The sequence below is a fragment of the Austrofundulus limnaeus genome, unplaced genomic scaffold, assembly GCF_001266775.1.
Source record: "Austrofundulus limnaeus strain Quisiro unplaced genomic scaffold, Austrofundulus_limnaeus-1.0 Scaffold128, whole genome shotgun sequence".
In the NCBI taxonomy this organism is placed as follows: Eukaryota; Metazoa; Chordata; class Actinopteri; order Cyprinodontiformes; family Rivulidae; genus Austrofundulus; species Austrofundulus limnaeus.
Genome location: NW_013952530.1, coordinates 1,466,846 through 1,491,535, shown reverse-complemented (window position 1 = coordinate 1,491,535; position 24,690 = coordinate 1,466,846). Strand labels below are relative to the sequence as shown.

General features: G+C 39.1%; 3 protein-coding genes across 7 annotated transcripts; 2 read left to right on the top strand and 1 right to left on the bottom strand.

The window, feature by feature from the left end:
- Positions 1 to 547: 547 nt before the first annotated feature.
- csde1 (cold shock domain containing E1, RNA-binding) lies at positions 548 to 17,740 on the bottom strand. 5 transcript variants are annotated; one of them, XM_014015394.1, is made up of 21 exons: positions 17,638 to 17,740; positions 15,121 to 15,802; positions 11,464 to 11,643; positions 10,777 to 10,975; positions 10,542 to 10,651; positions 9,430 to 9,516; positions 9,220 to 9,317; positions 9,060 to 9,141; positions 8,830 to 8,958; positions 6,174 to 6,299; positions 5,886 to 6,101; positions 5,641 to 5,781; positions 5,366 to 5,530; positions 4,405 to 4,512; positions 4,059 to 4,240; positions 3,855 to 3,976; positions 3,665 to 3,784; positions 3,392 to 3,570; positions 3,131 to 3,294; positions 2,896 to 3,028; positions 548 to 2,040 (listed from the first exon to the last, which is right to left on the bottom strand). In XM_014015394.1, exons 3-21 carry the CDS (start codon positions 11,629 to 11,631, stop codon positions 1,993 to 1,995), a joined length of 2,577 nt encoding a protein of 858 aa, XP_013870848.1. In that variant the 5' UTR covers positions 11,632 to 11,643; positions 15,121 to 15,802; positions 17,638 to 17,740; the 3' UTR covers positions 548 to 1,992. The 5 variants fall into 5 exon arrangements, with proteins under 5 accessions (XP_013870848.1, XP_013870844.1, XP_013870846.1 ...); XM_014015390.1 differs by lacking the exons at positions 548 to 2,040; positions 2,896 to 3,028; positions 3,131 to 3,294; positions 3,392 to 3,570; positions 3,665 to 3,784 and adding an exon at positions 5,203 to 5,214 and having other exon boundaries at positions 3,793 to 3,976; positions 5,348 to 5,530; positions 5,614 to 5,781; positions 10,485 to 10,651; XM_014015392.1 differs by lacking the exons at positions 548 to 2,040; positions 2,896 to 3,028; positions 3,131 to 3,294; positions 3,392 to 3,570; positions 3,665 to 3,784 and adding an exon at positions 5,203 to 5,214 and having other exon boundaries at positions 3,793 to 3,976; positions 5,348 to 5,530; positions 10,485 to 10,651.
- A 560-nt stretch (positions 17,741 to 18,300) lies between these two features.
- Positions 18,301 to 22,137, top strand: sike1 (suppressor of IKBKE 1). The gene is made up of 5 exons (XM_014015389.1): positions 18,301 to 18,758; positions 19,082 to 19,187; positions 19,270 to 19,412; positions 19,495 to 19,608; positions 20,307 to 22,137. The coding sequence occupies exons 1-5, from the start codon at positions 18,600 to 18,602 to the stop codon at positions 20,436 to 20,438; spliced, it is 654 nt and encodes a 217-aa protein (XP_013870843.1). The 5' UTR covers positions 18,301 to 18,599; the 3' UTR covers positions 20,439 to 22,137.
- A 274-nt stretch (positions 22,138 to 22,411) lies between these two features.
- micos10 (mitochondrial contact site and cristae organizing system subunit 10) lies at positions 22,412 to 24,207 on the top strand. The gene is made up of 4 exons (XM_014015388.1): positions 22,412 to 22,516; positions 23,314 to 23,361; positions 23,541 to 23,647; positions 24,008 to 24,207. The coding sequence occupies exons 1-4, from the start codon at positions 22,453 to 22,455 to the stop codon at positions 24,014 to 24,016; spliced, it is 228 nt and encodes a 75-aa protein (XP_013870842.1). The 5' UTR covers positions 22,412 to 22,452; the 3' UTR covers positions 24,017 to 24,207.
- The last annotated feature ends 483 nt before the right edge of the window (positions 24,208 to 24,690 follow it).

Genomic DNA, 24,690 nt, shown 5'->3' with positions numbered 1-24,690 from the left:
GCCCGATCTGTCTTCCTAACCAGCAAAAGGGTTCAGTTAATTAAAGTCAACAGTTCTGGGGGAGGACAAATTATTTTATTTATTTACTGTTATTTTACCAGGCAAGTCCCGTTGAGATCTCAGATCTCTTTTTCTAGAGAGGCCTAAGCCTGAAGGCAACCTATTGTACATGTTTGTCATAAATTTAAAAGTTTACCACTAATATAAAACTATTTTCATATTAGGTAAAACAAAAACACACAAAGGGGTACCCCACTTGGTGGACCACATAGGGGTTTGACACGTGCTGTGGATCAAGTATTTATTTTGTTTATTTTAACAAAATGCAACTGTTGCAAATGTTTTTAATCAATACAATAAAGTTGCCCATTTCTCCACATACCAGTTTGGTATTTAATCCTTAGTTCGATGTGAACGGTCACAAATATCTGTAAACCTGACAGACTTAAAACATTTTTGTACCCTAAATATAAAGTAATATTTTAAAGGCGCCTCTTTTTTACTGCCTACATCAGAGAAAATGTTAATATAAAAGATAACTCAAATCTTGATTTTCATAAAACTTTAATTCAATTGTTTCATTCAAGACCATTAACAAAAGTACATGAGAACCTCCGTACGCGGTTCAACTGAAGCTCGTTTGATCAAAGAAATTACGGTAGTTACTGTAACTTAGTTTCTGAGGCACGACAGCTCGCCCATCTCATCTCCAGAGGGGAAGAAAAAAAAAAGACTGACATCCTGATTCACAACGCTGATTTATAAACTAAAAGTCTCAGAAAGTTTTCGTCCTTTTCCTTATTTTCTTTTATTTATTTTATTACATGAAGTATGATGTTCCACCCAGAAAGAAAAAATTAAAATTAAAAAAAGAGCAAACATTACATATAGTATAGTTCAACCCACAGGTTCGAGATGCATATCTGTATTATTTCTACAAGGAGGGAAAAAAAAACAAAAAGCCACCCTAAGATTGTTTTCAATAATTTTATGGTTGGCTGAAAACAGTATATATCATTTTTTTGTTTATTTTTTTCTTTTTTTTTTGCTTTTATTTAATTTTGTTTGTAGTTTTTTTAGGCACCTTATTCTTACTTATTTAATATTAGCAGATCAAGTTTTCATAGAAAAAAAAAGCAAACGTGTGTGCAAGGAAAAAAATAAACGCAAAAGAAAAACAATTTTTCAGAGATAAGATGCCACAAGGAATTCTGCACCTGGGGGTGAAAAAAAAAAAAAAAGGGTGGAGCATGTGAATACCAAAAAGGTACCTCAAGGCTCTATACTGGTAAAGGTAAATCCTGTCAGAGAAAACTACGTCCACAAACGTCTCACGCACGCCATGCTTTCTCATCAGCGTTTCAGTAAAGCGTTTTTAAAACTGCTCAAAAAACCGAGCAGAGAAAATAATTCCCCAAAAAGCTCGCACATGTGAGAAATATGACGATCCTCCTTATGGAGGGAACGTCGCTTTACGCGTTTTGGAGGAAAAGCATACAGCAGAGGAAACTTTGATAACAAAATGATGACGCTGGGGGCATCAGGAGAAACGAGAGAAAAAAAAAAAAGACATGCCAGCAATCAACGCTCATTTACTCACGCTAAACGAACAGTTTACAGGTGCAGAATTCCAGACGAAGCGGATCGGGACGCGAACAGCCAAGCAGACGTAGAGGGGCTCCTTAGAAAATAAACACCTCCGATACACACTAATCACTTCTAGGACACGTCACGCACTCACACTCCCATGTTTACTGCAGAATGAAACCATCAAGAACATACATGGAAGGCAGGGAACTGTGGAATACAAAATAATAAAAAAGAAGGAAAAAAAAAAAAGAAGTAGTTCCCTTACTGATAACAATGAGCAGAAATTACACATGCCAATTACTTGCATGCGTACGTATGTTTTGTATATGAGTTGATTCACAAGCGTGTTTCAGATCGGAGTTCCCTTATCGATGGCGTCTAGCGGGGCAGGTTCTGTATTGCTCAGTCGATAACACCTGGCTGACGGGTCTTGCGTTCCACACTGAAGCCCTGCACAAAAAAAAAAAAAAAAAAAAAAAAAAAAAAAAAAAACTAATTTTAATATCATTTGATCCAAGTTTCCAAGAAAAAAATAAATTACCCCCAACTGTTTAAACAGCATAAAAACTCCAACCCTCAAATATAATGATACCCCTACTTTCACACACACTTCAGGATCTTTCAGCCCTCAAGTGGGGAGAAAGGAGACGAGATAGAACTCTATGCCAACYGTCGCTGATGTCCTCAGTCACGGATTGATGGAGAGCATTTATAAGTCTCCCCGCCTCAGCGACGGGTGGGGGTGGGGGGTTAAAATAAAGCAAGAACAAAAAAAAAAAAGGCAGCGCAAGCTTGTGTGTCGCTGAAAACAGACGGAGCAGGCACACAATTGACATCCACTGCTTCTTTTTATCTCTAGGGTTAGCAAAAGAAAAAAAAAATAACTGTTGTTTATACGTTTAACTGTGTGTAATGTATTCTACAGTGGGAGGGCAGAGGGAGAAAWTATAATTCATCCCTCTCGACACAAYATCCTACTCACCAAATTGTATGGACTATTTTGAGGGTTACATTTTCCATATTGTACACACAAATATGGAGTATTTTATAACAGTCTGTTGAACTATACAACTTTTATTTATTTATTTAATTTATTTTTACAGGTCATTTCATTTAGTGGATGTTACATGATGGTGATAACTGAACATACTGACATGAAAAAGTAAGCCGATGCTGCAGGGATACGCGCTCTGTGCGACATAACGAGTGGCAGGATTAAACAAATAGATTTATTGTCAAAGGTAATTTGCAGGTGGACAATAATAAAAGTACAGAAAACTGTGGCAGCGTTAGAGCCGAGCGTACCTTTGAGTTGTCGGGACCACGGGGCTGTCTGACGATGACCAGGCGAGGAGCACTGGAGTCGTCCAGAGTGATGCTCTTCAGTCGGTTCACCAGGCGGTCAGGACGCGGTGTTGCCACTGGTTTAGGACCCTCGCTGTTACATTAAGAACACCGGGATTCATGAGACAGCACAATAAAATACTAATTTGCTCAGTTATATAACGTGAGCTTTAGGCTGCGACGTCCTGGTCCATACCTGACTCTGCGCACGTTACAAGCACTACATTTTCCCGTGCGTTGATTAAAGACGACGGAGAACTCCACTTCGTCTCCCGTCTGGAGCTCTATGCCATCCTGCACTTCTTTTACGTGGAAGAACAGCTTTTTGCTCTCACCCACTTCGTATGTAATGAAACCAAACTGGGAGAAAATTTAAAAAAAAGAGAGAAGTTCAGGATTTCTTTCTTCTTTTTGTTTTAAAGTTCATCACAAAGCAGGAAAGTGAAACGAGCCTTACCTGATCTTTAACGCACTCCACCGGGGCTCTGCGCTGAGGGATGACGTTGCAGGCCATCTTCTGAGCAGTTTGGGTGACGGTGCAAACCTGGAACTTTACATGCTCTCCTTTCTGAAGACAATCTGCCTTGTTGGTCATCCCCATGATTCCAAAGGGATAAGTGGGCCCTTTTGCTCCACCTAGGAGGGGAAGAAAACAAATTAAAATAAAAAACACAATTTAATTTTCCCTTGTATTAAAGCGGTGCATGTAACATTCTGAGTTGCCACCAACCTTCCTCGATGACTTCAATAAGCCCTTGGTATTCTGTCTGTGAGGGGTCCACGCTGCGTATGGGACGAATGACTTTCCCTGCCATCACTGTTGTACCAACATCCTCACCAGCACCGTTCACTGCAACAGAAAAATTTATGATTTCACCCGTAGAGCTTTAACTTTAACTWAAAAAAAAAARGACACAAACCTCTCRTATCCGCSGCCATCTTGGTAACCTTTTCTGCACTGACTTTGTTTCCTTTTCCTTTAGAAAGAGTGTACTCCACCGTGTCRCCCAGGTCCAAGTTATCCACGTCTCCACACATTTCACTGACAAAAAGAAAAGGTTTGTCAATCAATACAGAGACAACTACACCGCCCCCCACAAACCATCTCAGAAATAAACCCTTACCTGTAATGAAAGAAGACTTCTTGGTCATGATTTGCCGTTTCGATGAAGCCAAAGTTGTCTTTGAGGGCAGCGACAAACCCGTGCACCCTCTTAGAGTTGGAGTTTGGGGTGCGGTTGAGGATCCTGATGCCCACTGCGCTCTGCTGGCCAGTTCGCTTCACTTCATTAATTGAGAACTCCACCTAGAGGACAAACATTTTTAAAGTCCCACAGGCACAAACACTACACTTCTAAAGGCCAAATTATGCAGCAGATTGGAAGGGTTACAATACAATAATCCCTCATAGTGGGAAGCTATTTAGTCTTTTTATGTAATTTCAAAGAAAACACATTTTTCAGTTTATACCTTGTCTCCAACCTGAGGGTACGATCCTCCTTCCAGATCCTTGGCATGATAAGGTATAGTGAGCTTCTCTCCACAGTCTTCATATGCAAGCACTCCTTCCTCAGTTTCCTAAAGAAAGGGTGACAGATCAGCACACGTTAGCTTGGATTTATTAATATCAGCAGCACTGGATGGCCTAAGATAAAATTTACAATCTCCCCAAACAAAAAGCACTAAACTAATTGAAGTGATTAGAGTACGTGGAGCATTAGRCTGTGGTCCATAAAACCAAGAGCAGAACAAGTGGGAACAATTAGCTGATTAGTAATAAACTGATTAAGCATCAGCTTTCAGTTAGAACCTACAACAACCATTTTGAGAAATGATTTTCTGAAAAAGACTCAAGAGGAACAGTTAAAATCCCTCATTTTAAATATTGATGCAAGAATCTGCACACAGTAAAATGAAAAAGTTATTTATATTGTTCAGATCAACAGAATCGGTGATGTAATTAAGTGTTAAATGGTGATCAAACACCATGCCGTCAACTTGATACAATCACAGATATGAAAGAGGCAAGAACCAACCTTTTCTACAACTTTTCCCTTAAAATATAAAAACACAACCCATTAGACAGCCAAGCTTCTATGTTAGCTGTAAATGCAGAAATCCAATAATAGATTTGCTGGATTTTCAGCAGAAATACAGAAAAACGTTTCTTACAGATGCACTAATATTTAAAAATATTCAACTAAAGAAATAAGCAGCTTCTTTTAAAGAGACGTTTCTCACGTAGCTTCATGCAGTTCTCAGTCCTACCTTGTCTTTTTTCTAACCAAAGAAAAGCACGAGGAGTATGTGGCCATCGTAGAAGAAAACAAAAACCCAACATTAGAACTAAAGCAGAAACAGGTAAAGAGGGGTAGATGAGGAGGGTGGAGATTAAAACGGAGGCGTTTCTCACATTTGCGCAGGCTTGTACCTTCTCCTTGCCCTTCATCGGACTCGCATTCTTGTTTGAGGCTCCGACGAGCTCCTTCTCCACCACGCCGACGAAGCGCTGCTCGGACTGGGTGTGGAAGGACACGGTTCCTTTAGGGAGTTTCTTGATGCGCACGGCGTGGTTTCTCTGAGCCGACAGCATGTCCTGGAAGTTAAACACCGGCTTTAGTTTCTCGCCAAACCGACAATCAAAATGTGTTCACTTAAGCAATAGCAGATAATACATACTTTTGTGAAAAGCTTAACAGAACCTACAGGCACAACAGTGAACTCCACTTCATCTGAGATATGAAGCTGACTCTCCTCCAGGACCTCGCTGAAGTGGAAGAACATCCGTGCGTCCCGGTCCACGCACTTTATGAACCCAAAGCCGTCGCGTATAGCCGCAATCACGCCCTGATGCAGACAGACGACCGGTTAAACAAACATTCACCTGACTGGACGTGAGCATCCCGCCTTCCCAGGTGTACAATGTCGTAACGCGGAACAGGATGTCTAACCATTTCACGGGTCTCCTTGGTGAAGTTGAAAGTGTCCGGGAGGATCTCGATGTTGGTGGCCCTCTCCAGTTTATCTCTGCGATCTGTGGAGATGTTGTATTGGATGTGGTCTCCCTCCAACAGAGTCACTTTAGATTTCGTGTCCTTCTCTCCGAAAGGCAGCTCCTTATCCGTGAAACCGATCTTCGCACTGATCCGACCGGGCAGAGGGTCGTTCTGTGGAAACAGACAGGATTAGCAAATGCTGAAACGCAGCTCCTCGTCAGGCAGTTTGGTAAATCTACTTGCCTGGTTTTTTGTGGGAACTTTGGGAATAACGTTGACCACGGTGCCTTCAAATTGCTCGATGCTGATGTCCTCAAAGATGACCGTTCCCTGGGGGAGCAGCCTCACATCGGTAGCCACTTCCTTGCCCTAAAGAGTGACAGAGGCATAAACAATCAAGCTTTTTTTAAACATATTGAGATAGGCAGTGTTGTGTAAAGTACCACAAAGTGATACTTGAGTAAAAGTACAAGTATCTTACCAAAAAATAACTTTGGTAAAAGTTTAAAGTCTCCTTTAGGAATAGTGCTTGAGTAAAAATCTTAAAGTAGCTGATGTTTTTTTGTACTTAAAAATTAAGAGTAAAAGTACTGATTTAAAATGAGCAGTTAGATTTTCTGTAAGGACATTTATTAGGTGACCCTCCCAAAAAAATGCAGAAATGACTTTATTGTATTAAAATAGTTCATTTGTTAAATTTAAGATGTACTAGTGATAGAGCTAATTTTAATAGACATGTTTTATCATTCAAATAATCAATTTGTTCTGTTCTTATCACAGTTACACTGAACTTTGCTKTTACTTGCTGTGACCTCTCTCCCAACTGTGAATGGAACATGTTTTGCAAAATATAGGAAGAAGAATTAGGACATGTCGACCTGACTCCACTCTTTTGGTAATCGCCTAAGCAGAGAACGACTAGCTGGTTCCTGAAGGAAGCGGAAGGGAGGATGGCACAACCAAGCAATGATTCATGATTTTTTTACATTATTGTTTGATACGTGACTTACATTTCCCCTCCTCCCTTAGGCAAGTCTCGTGTCCTTGTAACTAGGGGTGTGAAAACCTAATAAAAGGTTGAACTGCAGGAAGTCCTCAGGGCGTCGAGCTGGGGGTACTGAGTAGTACTGAGTAGGGGTCAACTGATACATTGGCCAGCCGATATTTTTGGCTGATATTTGTGTTTTTTCCTTGTATCAGTCGATACGCTCCGTTCGGCCGATCCGTTCTTTGGGTCACACGAGCGCATGTGTCCGCCCCTTCCCCCGGGGAGAGCGCAGCAGCTAATGTTGTGAGACAGAGTGCTAACAACAACAAGGGTGAGTTATGAACGATAAATGTGTTTTAACTGTCTAATTTAGCTGTTTCTACCCCCTGTGTCGGAATATGAGGGAAGAGAGAACAGCTGTGTTTAAGTTTCTTTTCCAGACGGGAGCGCTGCGACATGTTTTACTTTCACTTTCGCACCACACTGTAATCAGCGTGTCCGTGTTGTTTTTCTTTTCAAAAATGCTGGAGCTGCTCACATGAGGCATAGAAAAACACCTCTATTGTTCTCCCTGCTGGATTAAAATAAAAAAAAGCTTTCGGTCTTTTCTCGCTGAACGTTTTAGCGAGCGCAGCCGTCCACCATCATGTGAACCAGACGCTGCTCACATCACGTTCTGTGACCGCAGTCGTGATGCTGGTTCTCTTCGGTGTACATTTCAAACTGTGATCTAAAGTTAACGTCAACCGTTTTAAATGCATTTTTTGCCTGGTATTAAAAACGGGAGCAGCAGAATGAGGCAGAGATGCTGTGAGCGCTGTGTGTGAAGTCCTCATAAAGATAGCAAGATGTATGTGTGTCTCTTCTTTTTCTCTGTGTTGCTCTGACAGTTTTAGCCTTGTTGCTGTTTTTGTATCAAAAATGCTGGGATTTAAAACTTTCATTTTATTTTATGTAAAAAATATATTAATCTGATTAATATACAAATAAAAACAGAATATTTAGCACTAGATAAAATAATGAATTTATTTATTTTTAATTTTTTTTAAAGAAGAAATCCTGTGTGATAGCACTCAATACAGCCTGCATCAGACAAGCCTTAGTTAATAAATGTTTATTTTTATTAAGACTTGTGCAACATTTGTTATTCTTATTTTTATCATGTTAATGGAGGAAGAAAAAGTAGTATCGGCTTCATTAATCGGTCAAATAATATCGGCTGCACGTATCGGTGTATCGGTTAGACTGATGTTTAAAAAATCGGTATCGGCCTTCAAAAACCTGTATCGGTCGATCTTTAGTACTGAGAAGACTTCCTGCTCCACGTTCTCCTCACTCTTGTTGAAGCTGAATTTAACTGTCTCTCTTCCTTGTTTGAATTTGTAAATGTCTTAGGTGAATTTTTTTACCTGACAACTAGTCTTGCCGTTTCAGTTTATATACATATATCAAGGCTGCACAATTATTTTCCCCAAAATGAAAATCTGAGGGCTGCGGCCAAATACAATAATATAATTCATGAAATACAAATACTTCTTAAGTACAGTCCTTTTATTTTAATGATTATGTCCTGCTGGAGTGTGACAGGATTTGTTTGTGTACAAACTAATACGATATCGGAGTTTTTTATATTTATACTTCTCATTCAACCACAATTAAATTCACTCTATCTAGGAGGCACAAATATGGATAGTACTTATTTTTTACAGTAATATGCTGGAATGAAAACAAGCAGACTTTCTACTTCTTGCCTTTTTAAAAATGTAAGAAGTAGAAGTAAAAAGTAGGCTGAAAAAAGGTACTCAAGTACAGATACCCCAAAATTCTACTTAAGTACAGTAAAGAAGTATTTGTACTTTGTTACTTTACAACTCTGGAGATACCAGCTGAGTCAGAAAGTTTGACATTTACATTTCTGTCTTTGATGGTGAACTCAACATCGTCTCCAGCCTGAAGAGCCTCCAGATCACCCTTGAACTCGCTGTAGTGAAAAAAGATCTCCTTCACCACGTCTGCCCTCTCAATAAAACCAAAGGCTTCCTGAAACAGAACAACAACAAKCTGGAGACACGGCTCCTTTCTCTACAAGCATAACCATCACAAACATTTTACGATGTTCGCGYAAACATCAGTGACCCCACCTTCGTAGCACACACCACACCCTGGCACCTCGCCTGCTTCTTCTTCACCAGCTGAATGTTGCGGGCGCTCACCGCACCGGTACTGGAATACGAGCAAGAAATGATTACGCAATCAAGCACGAGCTGGCATGACCTCCGACGCCGTCGCGCTGAGACTTACTGCTTGTTGGTGTCCATGTAAAAGCTGACTTTGTCACCCGTCTCCAGATGASCACTACCCTCCACGTCATCAGGAGTGTATGTGAGATAAAACACTTCCTGCAGAAAGCAAAAACAAAGCAAGCTTCATGACTGAAGTGAAACCAAAGAAACTGACATTTAGGATGATACATTTATRTAATGGAAGCATAATATGAAAGCARCAGTTTACCCCATTTCTTTCATAACAAACACTGCCAGTGGGCACCTGACCCGGAGCGGACTTCCCATCTAGATGCATTGGGATTGATGAAACGACCTGCAGTAAAGGCAGAACGTTTTAGGTACAGGCCACTGATAATAGAGCTGAACATATAATGGATGAAATTACAATTTTTAGATGATACAGAAAGTCATGAAGTGATAGGCATGCACACGATTGTGCTTCAACTCCTAGAACACTAACAGGTGTTGTATTTGTTAAGAATGTATGCTACTTTAAAGACTCACACAGCCCAACATCTTACATTTTSAATTGTGTATTCACATTATAAACATCATAATTTGCATTTTATGATTTGTACATCAATACAACACAACACAACTCTGGTATTGATCACTCTACTGAAGTGACGACTGATCAATCAGCACTGAATGGGATCAAAGCTGTACATATGATTATACGGACGCATGATATATCTGCATTAATATCGGTATCGGTCTGATAGTTAAAACTGGGCCCATATTAACRTCCAATATTGATTTCCCACTTTTTATCTWTGTGTTTCTGTTTTGGGAGGGGAGATGGTTGGTTGAGCTGCATCTGTTTGATCAGGATATTGATATTGATGCTGCACAGCCAGGAATCACTGAAGTAGAGCCATGTCAGAGGTCTGCTTGTTTATTTACAGTATCAAAAAAAGACCCAAGTGTGTTTGTGCGTTTATGTATAATATAATTTGTGTGTTTATGCAATATTGGTAAATATCAGTTATCGGCCATAGCAGCAATAATTATATCGGATACTGATATCGGCTGAAATTTTCACATCAGTGCATCCCTATATGATTAGTTTCCGTCTGAGAAATTTAACAAAAACACACTGATCACTTGACTAAATCTGTTCAATCAATAAAGTCCAACAAACACAAACGCCAATGATGTAAAGCCARCACAAATTTCATGCAAAAAGTCATGCAGGATTGGAGGGGAAACAATTTTCGGGGGGAGCGTAATTTGAGTAAAGTTGACAGACACATAACCAAAAATAAAATGGTGTTCCTTAACTGGATGAATATAACCATGCAGCACAGTAAAGGGATAGACGTGCAGGTCTGGCCCCACCTGGCCCGAGATGCGCTCCTCTGGCAGCACTTCTGGCTTTATCTTAAGCAGCTTCACTGCTATGGGCTTGCCAGTGCGCCTGTCAGAGGATACCTCAAACTCTACATCATCTGATGGGAAGAGAGAGGGAAAAAAATACAATGTTAGGAAAGCAAGTCAGACGTGATGAGCAGCTTTAGCCTTAATGAAGAAATTGTGTGTTTAAAAAGCTTAATTTCCACACAGAGTCTCATACCTCCGATTTTAAGTTCTTGAAGGTTTCCGTTGTACTGGGAGCAATGGAAGAAGAGACGAGCCTGACGTTCGGAGCACTGGATGAACCCGTATGAAGCCAAAAGCTTCTCCACCACCCCAGTCTCTCTAATGCCGGGCCCCGAGCCGTTTGCAAATGCGGTGTGGCCATTGTTATGGAGCATGCCTGGGTCGAAACTCATCTGGAAAAAAAAAGAAAGTTTTAAAGATGCATCCAACAGATACGAATCAAAATAAAATAAAAATCGGGCAGGGAATACAGTTCAATGCATTATAAAGCCAAATAAAACAAAAAACAAACATGCAGTTGCTGCAAATTTCAGAGGATGTGGTAAAAAATTTTAAAAAGGCACATTAGTCTTTTGGGGGTAATCTTGTCATAGTCAGTTACCGTAAATTCAAACCCATGATTAGATAATACCAACCGAAACGTGGAGCTTTATGTTTAAATCATGCAAGTAAAACCCAAAATATACTCAAACTTTGGTTATACAAACATTAAAAGTTAATCTTCCGATAACTACCGACAACCAAATGATTAAAACTAGAATTCATAATTCAGTACACATTTTACCTCCAGACTAAATGACCATGCTGTTAGCAAAAGTCACACAACACAGAGCTTCCAGAAACGCACTCAGTTTGGACACGACTAGATATTTCATCTTACTGATCTCTGATACAATGGGCTCCGCTTGTATTTTTTACTTCCTGGATGAGGGTGGCAAGAGACAGAGGAGGAACGGGGTATGGGAACGGGGCCGGTAGAGGTATTTGGGGCTGAGCCAGTGCTGCGATCAACTGGGGGTTCAGACGAGCCCCTTTCCATTTTTGACATGGCTGGGACAGGCTGGTGAAAAAGGCAACAGCTTTAAAATTGAACATTTCAGTCTATTTTGCACCCTTTAAATGAATATATAACCAGATATTTCTGTGGCATATTTGCAAAACAATGTCCAACTAACATCATTTTCTACTTTGTTTATCAATTCTATACTATTCAAGCTGGAATAATTCTGTTAGTTTTTCAATGCCGTTTATTTTTGTCACAAATGCTAAAAATCAAACCGTACTGCTTTTACTTGTGAAATAAAAAGTCTGAAATCCAAACGGTCACACTGAGAAATTGACTCAGTTGTAATTCTGCAATAAAAGTATGATAGCACAACAAAATCTGTACATTCAAAAAAAAAAAACCTCTACAGAGAAAGCAAAGAGGAACTGAAGTCAGCTTCTTGGCACAGCCATTTGGGATGGAGTGGTTTAGGTGCAGACAGTGTTGCTAATGTTACGCAAATAAAATACAACTACTAAAGATGAAGCATCGGAAACAAACAAAAAATAAATAATGCAAAAAAAATGTTCAAACAGAGGTGCATCTACAAGTGGACAGAGAGCTGGAGATGGATTATGAGGTATGAAGTGGGGGGATCCCAGAGCAGCCTCTCCTGTTAGATCCTGTTTTGGACCATCGCCAAAAAAAAGCAACTCTTCACAAAAGAACTCAACGAATGAAGACGGGAAGCTTTGTTAAAGTTTTGCTTGGATTCTAGTGTGGCAAATAATTTAAAAGAGGCAATAAAAATATACTTTTCTGCTGACAAGTGACTATTTTAGATAACTTTATTATTTAACCAGTCGATGCAAGGCTACGTTCACACTGCAGGCAAAATGACCCCAATTTCTTTCTTTTAGATTTTTAAAACCAGTTTGAAATGTCAAATTTGACACAGGTCTTTTTCATGTGGTGCTAAATCTGATATATTTCCAAAGTCTGAACAGAAATGTTGCATTTCATCAATCCAAATATCAACATTATACTGTTTTAAAGCTTGTAATACTGTATGTTTTAGCCACAGAACAGAAGTCCAGTTGGTCAATCTTCTTTATAAAACTTGGTAAATTTGTCATGTCCTGGATGACAGAGAAATTACACCAATAGTGATGTATAAACATGTTGGATGGTTGCATGATGGTACCAATACTTGAGTTTGTTTCTACTAGGGCTGGGCAATATGCACCCCCCCCCCCCCCCCCAAAAAAAAAAAAAACAAAACAAACAAACAGATTTTTTCATCCCAAATTTGATTTTAATCGATTTTGTTTCCCACTTAAGTGCCTCTGTTTCAGGTGTTGAAACAGATTTGTTGTACTCCTGCTTTTTGTAGCAAAAGCCTTCAAACAGATTTTGCAGTGAGGTGTTTGTTGCTTCAAGTCCGAGGTTGCAAAACCTAACCAGTTCCAGAAAACTGAAGACAGTGCCTTTTTTGGCAAGATCCTCTTTGCTAGCTGCCATATTGTCATGTTGTGTACAAAGTGCCTTGAGGGACAGGTGAGCTCTGAACTACAGAAGCCACAAAGAGCGCACTGGTCGGGGAAAAAAAATCCAGATTTCCCCAAAGTTAAATCGTTATAAATGGCAAATTYGAATTAATTGATTAAATCGATTTAATCGCCCAACCCTAGTTTCTACTCTTCAGTCGCTACCATTCCAGAAGAGCAATTCTGCACCTGGGTAGGCAAGAAGCTGCAAGAAGAAATGTAATCATGTTGATGTGAACGAGCAGGCAAATAAATTAGATCTGGTATTGAGCATAAAGACTTGCAGTGCGAACGTAACCTACAAGTTTGGCTTGTATTTCTGCTGTCATATAAGCAAAATAAAATGCCCTTCCAACATTATTTGGCGCTTTTAACCGTGACTAAGGACAGACAAAATCTGGAGATAAGAAAAATAAAAAGATCTCCAGGAAAATGGCCAAATTCCTAGTAAGCTCGTCACCAAACACCCCTCACCCTGCAACAACTTAACTGAGTAGAGGCTAGTCTCGGGAGCCCGTAAAAGGATGAAAAGAGATTAGGCCATTCATAGCAAAGATGCAGGGCAAGGTGGGTGGATTGGGTGCTCGATGGGGTGGGACAAAAAATAAAAAAAATTTAAAAAGGCGAGGAGGAGTAAACTTACAGATCGGCCATATGGCGACAGGCTGAGTCCGACAGGGGAGGTACTGCTCAGGTCAGCACTAACAAACGCGGTAGGTGGCGACGCAGGCAAGGTAAACTCAACAAAGCCTTTCCAGGGACTGCCCATATTTTCCCATAAACTCGAGCCAAACTTGATAACTTGTCTGAATTTTCCCTTGACTTCTAAGACAAACTTATGTAACCACCCAATGATACACCGGTGGACGTCTGCAAGGGTGAAGAGAGGAACAAACATAATGGGTAATGAAGATAGGACAGCCAGTGTGCCAAGTGTCATAAAAAGGATAAAAAAAAATAGTGGCCTTCAATTTGAAGGAAGGTTGGAAAAACAAAAGAAATTAGAAGAAATTACTCAAACGACAGAACAGGACGAGGGTTAAGTTGGGTGTGGGGAAGCAATCCAATCATTGAATGAAACTGAACCACCAGATAAAGTATATGAAGAGGGCGGTGACGGATCTGTTCAACTCACTTAAGTGTTGTTCGACTCAGTTTGACAATGAATAATAAAAGTACAAAGAGCAGTTCAATGTCCCCCTCTGCTGGGAAGGAATACTTATCTGTGTAAAATCAGCTAAAAACATTGACTTTCAAAAACTAGTAAAAAGACCATAAAAACAAAACCAGTTTCAAAAGAAAGGCACAAAACTGAACATATTTAATAAAGTTAGATGCTTAACTCAAGATAAACTTACTATTTGTGACCTGTGCTGGGCAAAAAAGTTGTTTTTAAATCTCAAAATCTACAAAATGATGCATAGTTCGTTGAAATTTTGCTATTTATCATGTGGCCTGGCAACAAAAAAGTTTTGTTTAACAAAGTGCCAGTTTGAAAGCTCACTTTTTGTTGGTCTGAAATGCTTTATGATGATGCTAACGTTATATGGAAAGGATTTATTTAAAGCTACAGAAGGCGACAGAGAAACATTGTCAATTTAAGGAACAAATTTAGGTTAGAATTGCATAAGGTAAAGGTGACATCTCACTGATTTGCTACCATTTTTTCAACATTTATCAGTGTGGTTTTAATTACAGCTCTTGCCCTCTCGAGATGGATCAAATACATTGKTTTGAGATGCACACAATGACTTTGAGACCAGACTGACAGAAAATTGGTCGCCCAAATATTATGAACGTGTTGAAACTCGAGATTGCACACCTCTGTGATGCACAAGGAAGCTGGAAACCCCCCACAAAAGCCCAGAGACATTCAAGAAACTCCCTCAAATACTGTTCACCAACTACCTGAAGCTCAGTGAGATACCACTTCAAATGAAAGAGCTAAATGCTTTAAACATGGCAGATTATATGCTATGAAGGTAAAAAAAAAAAAAAGACTCACCTTAACTGGTCAACTTTATCTTTTAAATCTCTGGATCTTGATGACTTTGCAGACCTCTTCTCACACACACGTACACAAAGTTTAAACACACACACACACTAACACGTTTCCTGCACAAGTTCTAGATGGTTGCATAAAGTAGAAAAAAAAAGGAAATTGGGAGAAATCTAGCACACAAGAAGGCAATTGCAGGTGCGATAACACCGCTTAGAAAAATTACAAAGAAAACAGAGGGGAGGAGGAGAAGTAGGGGGGAAGATGGGGGTAACAACGGAAGGGATCTAGCAGATAGCAGCCCACTCTACACCCTGGTGGTGAGTCGGCAGCGTAGTAAGGATGAGGAGGGCTAGGAGCAGCGTTGGGACGTGTGCTTTGTCAAAGCTGTTGAGTAGGCACAAACTTCTGGTTTCAGATCAGTTTTCTTCTCAGAGTAAGCTTGGGGCGTGGGATTGCTTCTCTTCTCTCTTGTTTCAGTTGGGCAGATGTGCGTTGTTCTTTGGTCGTTTCAGGATTTGGTTCCACGTGATTTTTTTTTAAATCCTCGAAGTGATCCTTTTTCCACCTCCCGCTTGTCTTCGGAGTTGCAAATTTTGTGGGGAGGTTTGTCTTCAGTTCCTTTGTTGTGATCTGAACTTGAAGCAGTTGCRGATGGTACAAAAATTCAGTTCGGCTTCACTTCATACTGTTGGGAGGGAGGGAAAAGGCAGTCAGATAAATATCCATGGCTCCAACTTTAGACATACTTTTAAAAAAAAAGTGGGGGGAAATAAGTCATGGGTTGAAGTTTGCAGTGACGACTAAAACAAAAACAGAACACTGGATTCTTTATTCCAATTTTTACAAAAGGACTTGGTGAAACAAGTTCTCCACAGAAGTTTGTTGATGAGAGGAAAATGCCATGAAGCAGAAGCCATGAGCTGAAAATACAGCRGGCCCCTTTAATTCAAACAACAGTACAAAACAAGGCCATCAGTTTTTCCAATAAATTGTAAACCAACCTTTACTCTAGAGTTCAGATGAGGAAAGTTAAGAATGGGGGGGGAACAATATGGTTTTATCATATACGCATATTTGTTCAGTCAGAAACCCCACATGTAGAGTAGAGTGCTGTTGACCCAAATACCCTGCTCTGTAAACAAGTCGGCCGAGCCCTCCTGCAACACGATACGCTGCTGTGATGGTGTCGCAACGACTCAGTCCTACGAAAGGCCACAACGACAAGTCACTAGCCTCAGCTGAGTTTTGAAAACAAGGGTATTTTTTAAATGCCTTAAACTAACAAACTAAAAAAAATACACAGCCAAACCTGTGTATCATGTGCTGTACAGAAACTAAAGTGACAGCACACAAGAAAAATCATGTGCAGATGGTTCGCAAGTGTGGTAAAGGTTATGTGCTATAAACAGAGTTGTTTTCAAGTAGCCTCAAATGAGATTAAATGTTGCGTCTATCAGATAGCAACTTTCTAATCTGCACACAATTATTGTTTAACCCCGTTATTTGTTAAATAAAATATAAAAAAAAAAAAAGGACAACAATATCCCTGATTAAGACTAGGCCTGAAAAGAGGACAGTACACGTGACTTCCCCTCACCTGGAACCTGAGCCAGAATGTTTGGGTGTACAATACCCCGTGGAAATGTCAAGCTTTCAATATAAAAAGAAAAGAAAAAATGACTAAAATACCAAACACGATTCACACTTTATATTTCTTATTGAGAAACAGAAGGGAATCATTCTTATCTTTATAGCTAATTTAGGATCTACTAAGTCCCAGGTGTTAGCTACTCTTTTAAAAAAAACACCGTCACAGCGCTACATAGCTGCGGGGTGCGTTTTATTCTATTTTGGTTAATAAACAATGTCGAAGCTTCATTTTTTTTTTAAAAAAAATTAGCCAGCTTATTCGATACAATTCAATAAAAAAATAATCTGTATTCTTTCATGTGACGGTCCTTGAGTTTAGATTAACATAAAATATATTAGACAATTTAAGTGACACATAACTATACCAATGAACTCGTCAATTTATCACGTAAAACACACACAAATGTGCTTTGATCATCTCGTGTTGCGAGAAAAATGAAAGCAGAAACATCGAGGCTAGCGGCACTAGAAAACAAAGAAACTACGTGCACGGCTTTTAAGTTCCGCCTGTCTCTTTTACGCTTACAACCTGAAAACCTACAATGTAGTGTCGTGTCTTTAGTACGGTTGGTAGGTTTTAAGAACGACAGTACGACGTTGTAAACACTTAACAATGTCACTCTGTCGTTTTGTCGTGTTAGCTTGTTAGCTAGAGCACGCGCTGGTTGCCTGCCCCATGAAAAAACAAAAAGCAAAAAAACACACGCACGGTGCCCCCACCCAGGCCCAGACTTCTACGTGACACCAAACGCGAGACAACACGTTCAATTCGACAAATTCGCCGTATATTACAGGACAAACGGGTCACTAAACATCCAAAATATCTATTTTTTACAGTTTCACAAAGAAAGGAAATTAGTAAAAACTCACCCCAACAGCTTTTAGCACTGTCACCAGCGCCGCTAGAAGCAGCACGGCACATTACGTAGTGATTTGGGAGACGGCTCCCGCGATACTTGATAAAGAGAAGCGTGCGTCGGTACTAAGTTCACGCAATGACTTGTGGGAAATGTAGTAAATATGGGCCTATTTTTTGTATGTAACGTGTAATTACCCATTTTTAATTTTTGTTTTGTCATTCAGTGGCGTTTAAGGAGCAGTTATTTTCGTAATAAAGCTAAGAATAGTAAAAAAAAAAGTTGAAAGCGTTTATATTACTGAATGATTTTTTAAAGGGGTCCACACCCAATGTAATATACTGAATATTTAATCATTTGAACATAGAATACTCTCTCCGTTATCAACTTGATCATGTGTATTTATATCTCCCWTTATTCGTGAATTTATTATTTATTTTGAAGCGGAACGCAGCAGGGATGGAACAAGACCCGGTGTTGTGTCGAAAAAACGATCCTCTGCCYCAAAGAACCCCTCATTGGAGGCCCGTTTAAAGGCATCTGTAAATTGTATAATTAAAGTTACTAAAAACACAAATCCTTTATTATTTTTATTTGTTTGCTTGTTTTCTGTGGTTTTAGGTTTACTCAAATTATTTGTGGGAAAAGAGTGGTAGTACGCTTCCGGTAAGGGAGGCGCTTTAGTGTTCCTTTTTTTGGTACAACACAGGAAGTGACGCTACCCTTTCCGCTCCACAGGGACTAACGAAGTTGACAACAAAAGAAAGACTATTTTTTTCTCCATTTATGTGTTTTTCTTTTAGGTCTATCAATAAAATGTTAAAGGGGTCTTGCATCGAAATGGGTAGTGGTCCTGTAAAAAACATTTGAGCCGTTTTGGCTCGTATTAGCCYGCGAAAGCCACCATTTTAGCCTCGTATCTGAAGCTACTACTACTAGCTTACATTACTAACGCGACTTGACAGTGTTCAATAAATGGCCTGCACGTTAGAGAAAGTGTTGTGYGATGCTCGGACGCTTCTGGATAGGTTAAAGGAACACGATACGGCTGCCGAGGGTCTGATCGAGCAGTCCGGGGCTCTCAGTCATCGAGTTCAAAGCATGAAAGAGGTCGAGAACGCTCTTCCAGACAAGGTAAGCTTTCTCCTACAAGAATCATAACAAAACAATGACACAGGAGGTTGTGCTTTCAGCTGTTTGGTTCTGTAAGATAAAGAGTAAAAGATAGATGAAATATGAATGAATGAAAATATCTATTTCAAAACAGATAAAACAAACAAAAAATTATATARGAATAATATATGAAATATACCAAAGGAACACTATACCTAAAATAAAACACAGAAGAGGCTTCTGATGCGTCTTCCTTTGGTAGTTTATTAGAATAGAATCGACAGCCTTTTTTTTCCTTCAGCGGGGAAATTCAGGTATTAATCCTGCTTTTTGCTTTTTCTCAGCACACGGAAGACAGTTCAGAGATCCAAGAGCTCACAAAATACAAGCCTCACATTCTTCTGACTCAGGAAAACACTCAAATTAAGGAGTTACAGCAGGAGAATAAAGGTAAAATCTTCCAGTTTGTTTCGGTGATTCTATAACTTCTGTTTGACATCTGTAACAATGCTCCTCATGATTGTCTCTACAGAGTTATGGCTGTCTCTTGAAGAACACCAGTACGCGTTAGAGCTGATCATGGGTCGATACCGYAAGCAGATGCTCCAGCTGATGATGGCGAAAAAGGAGCTGGACACCAAGCCAGTGCTTAACCTTCATCAAGACCACGCTAAAGTAAACCAACTTTTTTTTTCTCCAAGAGTTAATAAAATTATTTTTTTTGTAAAGTCCATAAAAAATTGTTTTCTTATTCCAGGAAGTGCAAAGCCAAGTGGAGCGAATATGCGAGATGGGTCAGGTGATGAGAAAAGCCATGCACGCAGATGATCAGCATTACTGCTCTGTAAGAGAGAGGCTCGCTCAGCTGGAGGTGAGGTCGAGACCACCCAGTCTTCTGGTGCCAAGTAACCTAATAGTTACAAAATGCTCTTCCAGTTGTTTTGTATTCATACCACTTAACTTTTACAGCCACTTGTAGCCCTCTCCTCCTTTTTTGAGATGCATTGTTGCCAGTCACTAACATCTCTCCATCAGCCATGGCTCAGTGTGATACCWCCAAAAAGGGCCTGTGACATGCCTGTCCTTCAAATACAAAAATGTCAAAGAAAGCATCTTCATACTTAATAAAAATGGCAAAGTACACATGATTTTATCCATTTTGTCACATAACCGGCCTATTTTCTATTAAATTTGGCTCAGCCAAAGTGAAACAGGAACATCAAAAGGGAACTCAATGTTTATTAAAACAAAATTATTTAAACTTTAACTCTTCTTCGTCTCTCTTTGATGGCGACTAAAAATAATCTAAAGAAACATCAGAATCTATTCTACAGTGTTTTGTTAGCTTTTGTAAAAACGCTCTGTTTACATGCYGACATTCCCCTTTGACATMACTTCCTGTTTCTTCRCATGTAAATATCTCAACAACTGTTCATCTCAGCRACGTGAAATTTGTTTCGCAGCTTGTTATCAATGCGATCTTTCCAAAAATGCATTCATGTTTATTACAAAAATTTGATGTCACAGGCACTTTAAGTCATTTGGATGTTACATTTCTTCCTCCTTCAGATGGAAAACCGGGAGCTTCGAGATCTTTTGGCCATCAGCAAGGGTTCTGTGAAGAGCGGGAGCGAAGAAACCAACCAGCCGTCAACACCAGCAGCAGTGTGGGAACATTCCCCTCAGGCGGCGACTGACTGATCAGAACACCTTCAGACTGAAAGAAGTCCACAAATAAAATAGAAGACTGTTTTTGTACGTAACATTCTAGTCAACAGAAACGTTTCCCTGTCGGTCTGTTAATATGATGCGTCACTATGTGTAGTTAGTGTCACTGCAGTAAGTTTGGTGTGAATTCCACCTAAACTGTGTGTTTAAAATGGTCAGTTTCTGGTTTCACTGATATGTTTTATATTTATCTGAATGCTGGAGGAACGGTGAAGGGTATTTCATTTCTTTTGTTGGCGCAGACATACGTTTTAAGAAGACTSCTTCTGTGTCTTGGGCGTACTGTTACAGAGACATCTAGAATGAGTAAATGCTGACAACCGTTATTAAAAACATATTTTACAGTCTGCGTCACAACTAGTAAGACTTTGTGCRCGCTGGCAAGTAAGCAACGATTTGCGATTTCATGAAAAGGTTGCTGAGGAGTGCACATAAAATGATTTTTTTTTTTTCAGAAAAAGTTTTTAAATGTTGGGTCTGACATTTGTTTTTTAGCAGCCGTCTCTGTAGGTGTTACAGCCTATTTTAAACGTGCAGTTCTGCTGTTGATTAAAAAAAACGAATCTGTCCTTTTTTGGACCAATTTTAAAATTGTAATTTATAAAAAATAATTAAAAGTTAATAATTGCAGCTGCATAAAATGCACACAAAATGTTTTGAAATGTTTCAGTCTGGTTTAAAGCCTCATAAACTGCACTTTTAGGCTGTTCGTCTGCTTTTAGACCTGGAAGCTTTCCGGCTGGACCAATGTGTCAAAGGTTTARGTCCTTCCTGTCTGACAGGAGTTTCTGTGTAAGCCTATGTAAGAATCAGTTTTTTTCTCCAGACCCTCTTTCATGGGGTTCCTCAAAGATCTACGCTTGGTCCCATTTTATTTTTCCATCTGTTTGCTACCATTACGCTCCCTCTTCAATTAAAAAAWTTTTTAAAAAATTTGATTCCTATGCAGACGGCACTCAGGTCCGTCTATAGTTGAAGCATAAATCGTTCTTTTCCATTAAAACCACAGTTCAACTGCATCACTGAGGTAAAAGCATGGATGGCTTCAAACTTTCTAAATTGAGAGAGAATAAGACTGAAGTTACTAGTTTTGGTCTCAGTGGAAACTACAGCACTTTTTTCTACAGAGGAGCTAGAGCTATTTGTAATTTTAACAAAAAATAAATTTATATATACATATTTCAAATAAGAATTGGGGTGATATTTGATTCAGCTTTGGTAGTTAATTTATTATTATTATTATTATTATTATTATTATTATTATTGAGTCATCTTCAGTGAAATCATTTTTGTCCTATTTTTTGTGACAATGTGTGATTCATTTATCCTGACTGGGTCCTCAGTTGTCCAGAGAGCGTCACTCCTAAACTAGCTGTCCCTTCATAACAGACAGGCTTCAACTCTTGGACGTTTTAAGTCTCACCTTAAAATAAATTTCTATAATTCATTTTATTTTGTCTTCCATTTTTTTAATAGTCTCTTGCATTCTTTTTTTTTGTTTTGTTTTKTTTTKTTTTTTTTTTTTTACTCTTGCTTTGTGTTCATCACTTTGGTCAAATGCAGTGCTAAATAAATTTGATTCACCTCAGGAAATTAGTGTTGGTTAAATCATTGTGTAATGAATTAATGGCTCTGTACTATTTTTGTGTAAAATAAAATTAATAAAAAAAAACAAATATACATTTTTGTGAGCTTTGTCTGAAACTATTCGTGCAGGTCAACTCCTTACCGCAAGGTGGCGACATAAAGGCAGGTGACGTTTGGAAAATACGTTCATTGCTGGTTTTTAAATGAAAAAAAAATTGTCTGTTTAAAATTACTTTTTAAATATAGCCGCAATATCCGTGTAATAACTTTATACGTCATATACGATGTGATACTTCTTTATATTCTACGTTTAATTCATTCGAATTTTGTATTTCCGACAACACGTGAAAGCATCACCAGAGCAGTGTTTTGTCCCTGTTAGCTTGGAGCGCAGCTAAGTATGTCCGAGAAGGAGCTTGGGAAAAAGTGGGACCGATGTCTCGCAGACGGTGTCATTAAAATCGGTAAATATGGCTGAGTCCTCGGCTCATAACGTTGATTTATCCCGGGTTAAAGACTYAATAAGCGGGTCATTCAAGCTGTCATTGACTGAGCGAGATGCTAACTACTAGCTAGCCGCAATGGAAAAGGACAACTATGACTTGTTAGTTCAAAAATGTGTTTCTTGAGTTATAATTTTGTTGTTTTCTTGCTTGGTAGAACACGACCAAGTGTATATAAGTGTTAGTTATGTGATGAGTATCGCTAACATAAAATGCTTTTTTTTTTTTAAAATACCTTTGCCAACCAGTTACTCATCACATGCCTAAAAACACGAATAAATATGTATTGTGATTCCACTTTTGTACTCAAACTTAATCAGTTGCAGATATTCGTCTTGTGATGATTTCCTGAAAGTTTCATTAAAATCTATCCAGTGGTTCATGACTTACCCTGCTAACAGACAGTGACTCTTAACTGGTTAATGGTAGCATTTAATACAAAGATCCTGCTCAGTCTGTTCCCCCTCAGAATATATTGGGGAGCAGTCTCAGCTACTACCACACCAAATTTAAGATCAGTGATTGTCAAACTGATTGAGCTAGTAACATTTTTGTGTGTTTTTTTTTAAGTTAGTTGTGGCAGCCATCTTGAGTCAAGCTGACTCAGATTTTAAATGTACATTTAGAAATTACTTTCTGTATATTTCATTGACATTTTGGAAACACACAGATGTGTAACTTTATGTGCATCAGAGGGCAGTGCATGCTTTCAAATAATGAAATTAACATTGTAGTTTATGAAGTTCTTCATGTTTCAGGTACTGGCCTGGGATTAGGGATCGTCTTCTCAGTCCTATTCTTCAAACGTAAGTAACGTTGCTGGGAGGTTGATCGACAGATTTGCTCACATGGTCACCAAACCATGTTTTTAAATGTCATTCATAAGTTCAACATTTTCCAGCCCATGCATGTTGTTGTTGTCAAACCCTGTTTATGTTTTATTCTCACTGTTTGTAAAAGATGTAAAACGTCTGTATATTTGTAGGGCGCACATGGCCGATTACGTTAGGCTCCGGAGCCGGACTTGGCATGGCCTACGCCAACTGTCAGAACGACCTGAGGGCACATTATCTGCAGCACATAAGCCAAAAGGTTGGTTTTGGTCGCATTTTGTCTCYTTAATTTGTTTCAGCTGGAACATCTGCTTCTGGTTTGTTCAAAGTTGAATTCATGCAGACGCAGAGATTTGAGCCATCGTTACGATAAAAGCAAGAGTCCAAACACTTGATGAAAAACGATATCCTGTTCCTGATTCCAAAGAATCTGTGATGACAGATCATTATATCAAATTGTGTTATGGGAAGAACATGTCATACTTGTGGATTTAATTGTGTCGTGGCTACTGACAGTTAGGAATGTTTCATTTTTGATTACTGAGTATAACGTCATTTTATCTGCWTGTGACACGCTATAACGTTCCCTTTTTCTGTTTCTATTTGTTTTCCTCTACAGGAACAGTAACTGCAAGTCGTCGTGTCATTTTAAAGTTTTGCTTTWGCAGTGATTTTGTCTGCGGGAGCCTCATCAATCATTTGCACTGGTCTCCAGTTGGATTGGTGTCTGCCTGTTGATTCTCTGTCCTCTGTATGATTTGTATGTGCCTGATCAGGACAGTCTGTTTTTATTTAATAAAATAATTATAACAATGAAAACGACTCATGGGGTGGTAATTACATTTATCACAGTACGCTTTATAAAAAAGAATTATCTTCAGTTTGTGGTATTATTATATTTATTTACAAGCATAGTTCAAATATTGAATAAATGCTGGTAAATAAATGGTAGATGGTCTATTGAAAGGAAATCTGTATCGGAAGGTCAGAGCCATTTGAAAGAATCAGATATCAGTATGACAAAACTAAAATCAGTGCATCTATCATCTAGWACAGGGGTGTCCAAAGTGTGGCCCGGGGGGGCATTTGTGGCCCCCGACTTCAGTTCAAGAATGAATTTGTCACCCCMCTGCACAGGTGTTTCATATGGAGACTTTCTATTTATTATTAGGGTGAATTTATCACAAAGTAAAATCTTACAATAAAAAATATTGGCAACAATACCAACTAGACATGGGTTTTTACACTGTAAAAACAAGTGTGCATTGCCATGTAGCATGTCATTGCAGCATGGCTTTGCCT

Coding starts and splice junctions, on each gene's coding strand:
- micos10 (XM_014015388.1), top strand. CDS start 22,453: ATGTCCGAGAAGGAGCTTGGGAAAAAGTGGGACCGATGTCTCGCAGAC. Junction 22,517..23,313: donor AGACGGTGTCATTAAAATCG/GTAAATATGGCT, acceptor TTCATGTTTCAG/GTACTGGCCTGGGATTAGGG. Junction 23,362..23,540: donor CTCAGTCCTATTCTTCAAAC/GTAAGTAACGTT, acceptor GTATATTTGTAG/GGCGCACATGGCCGATTACG.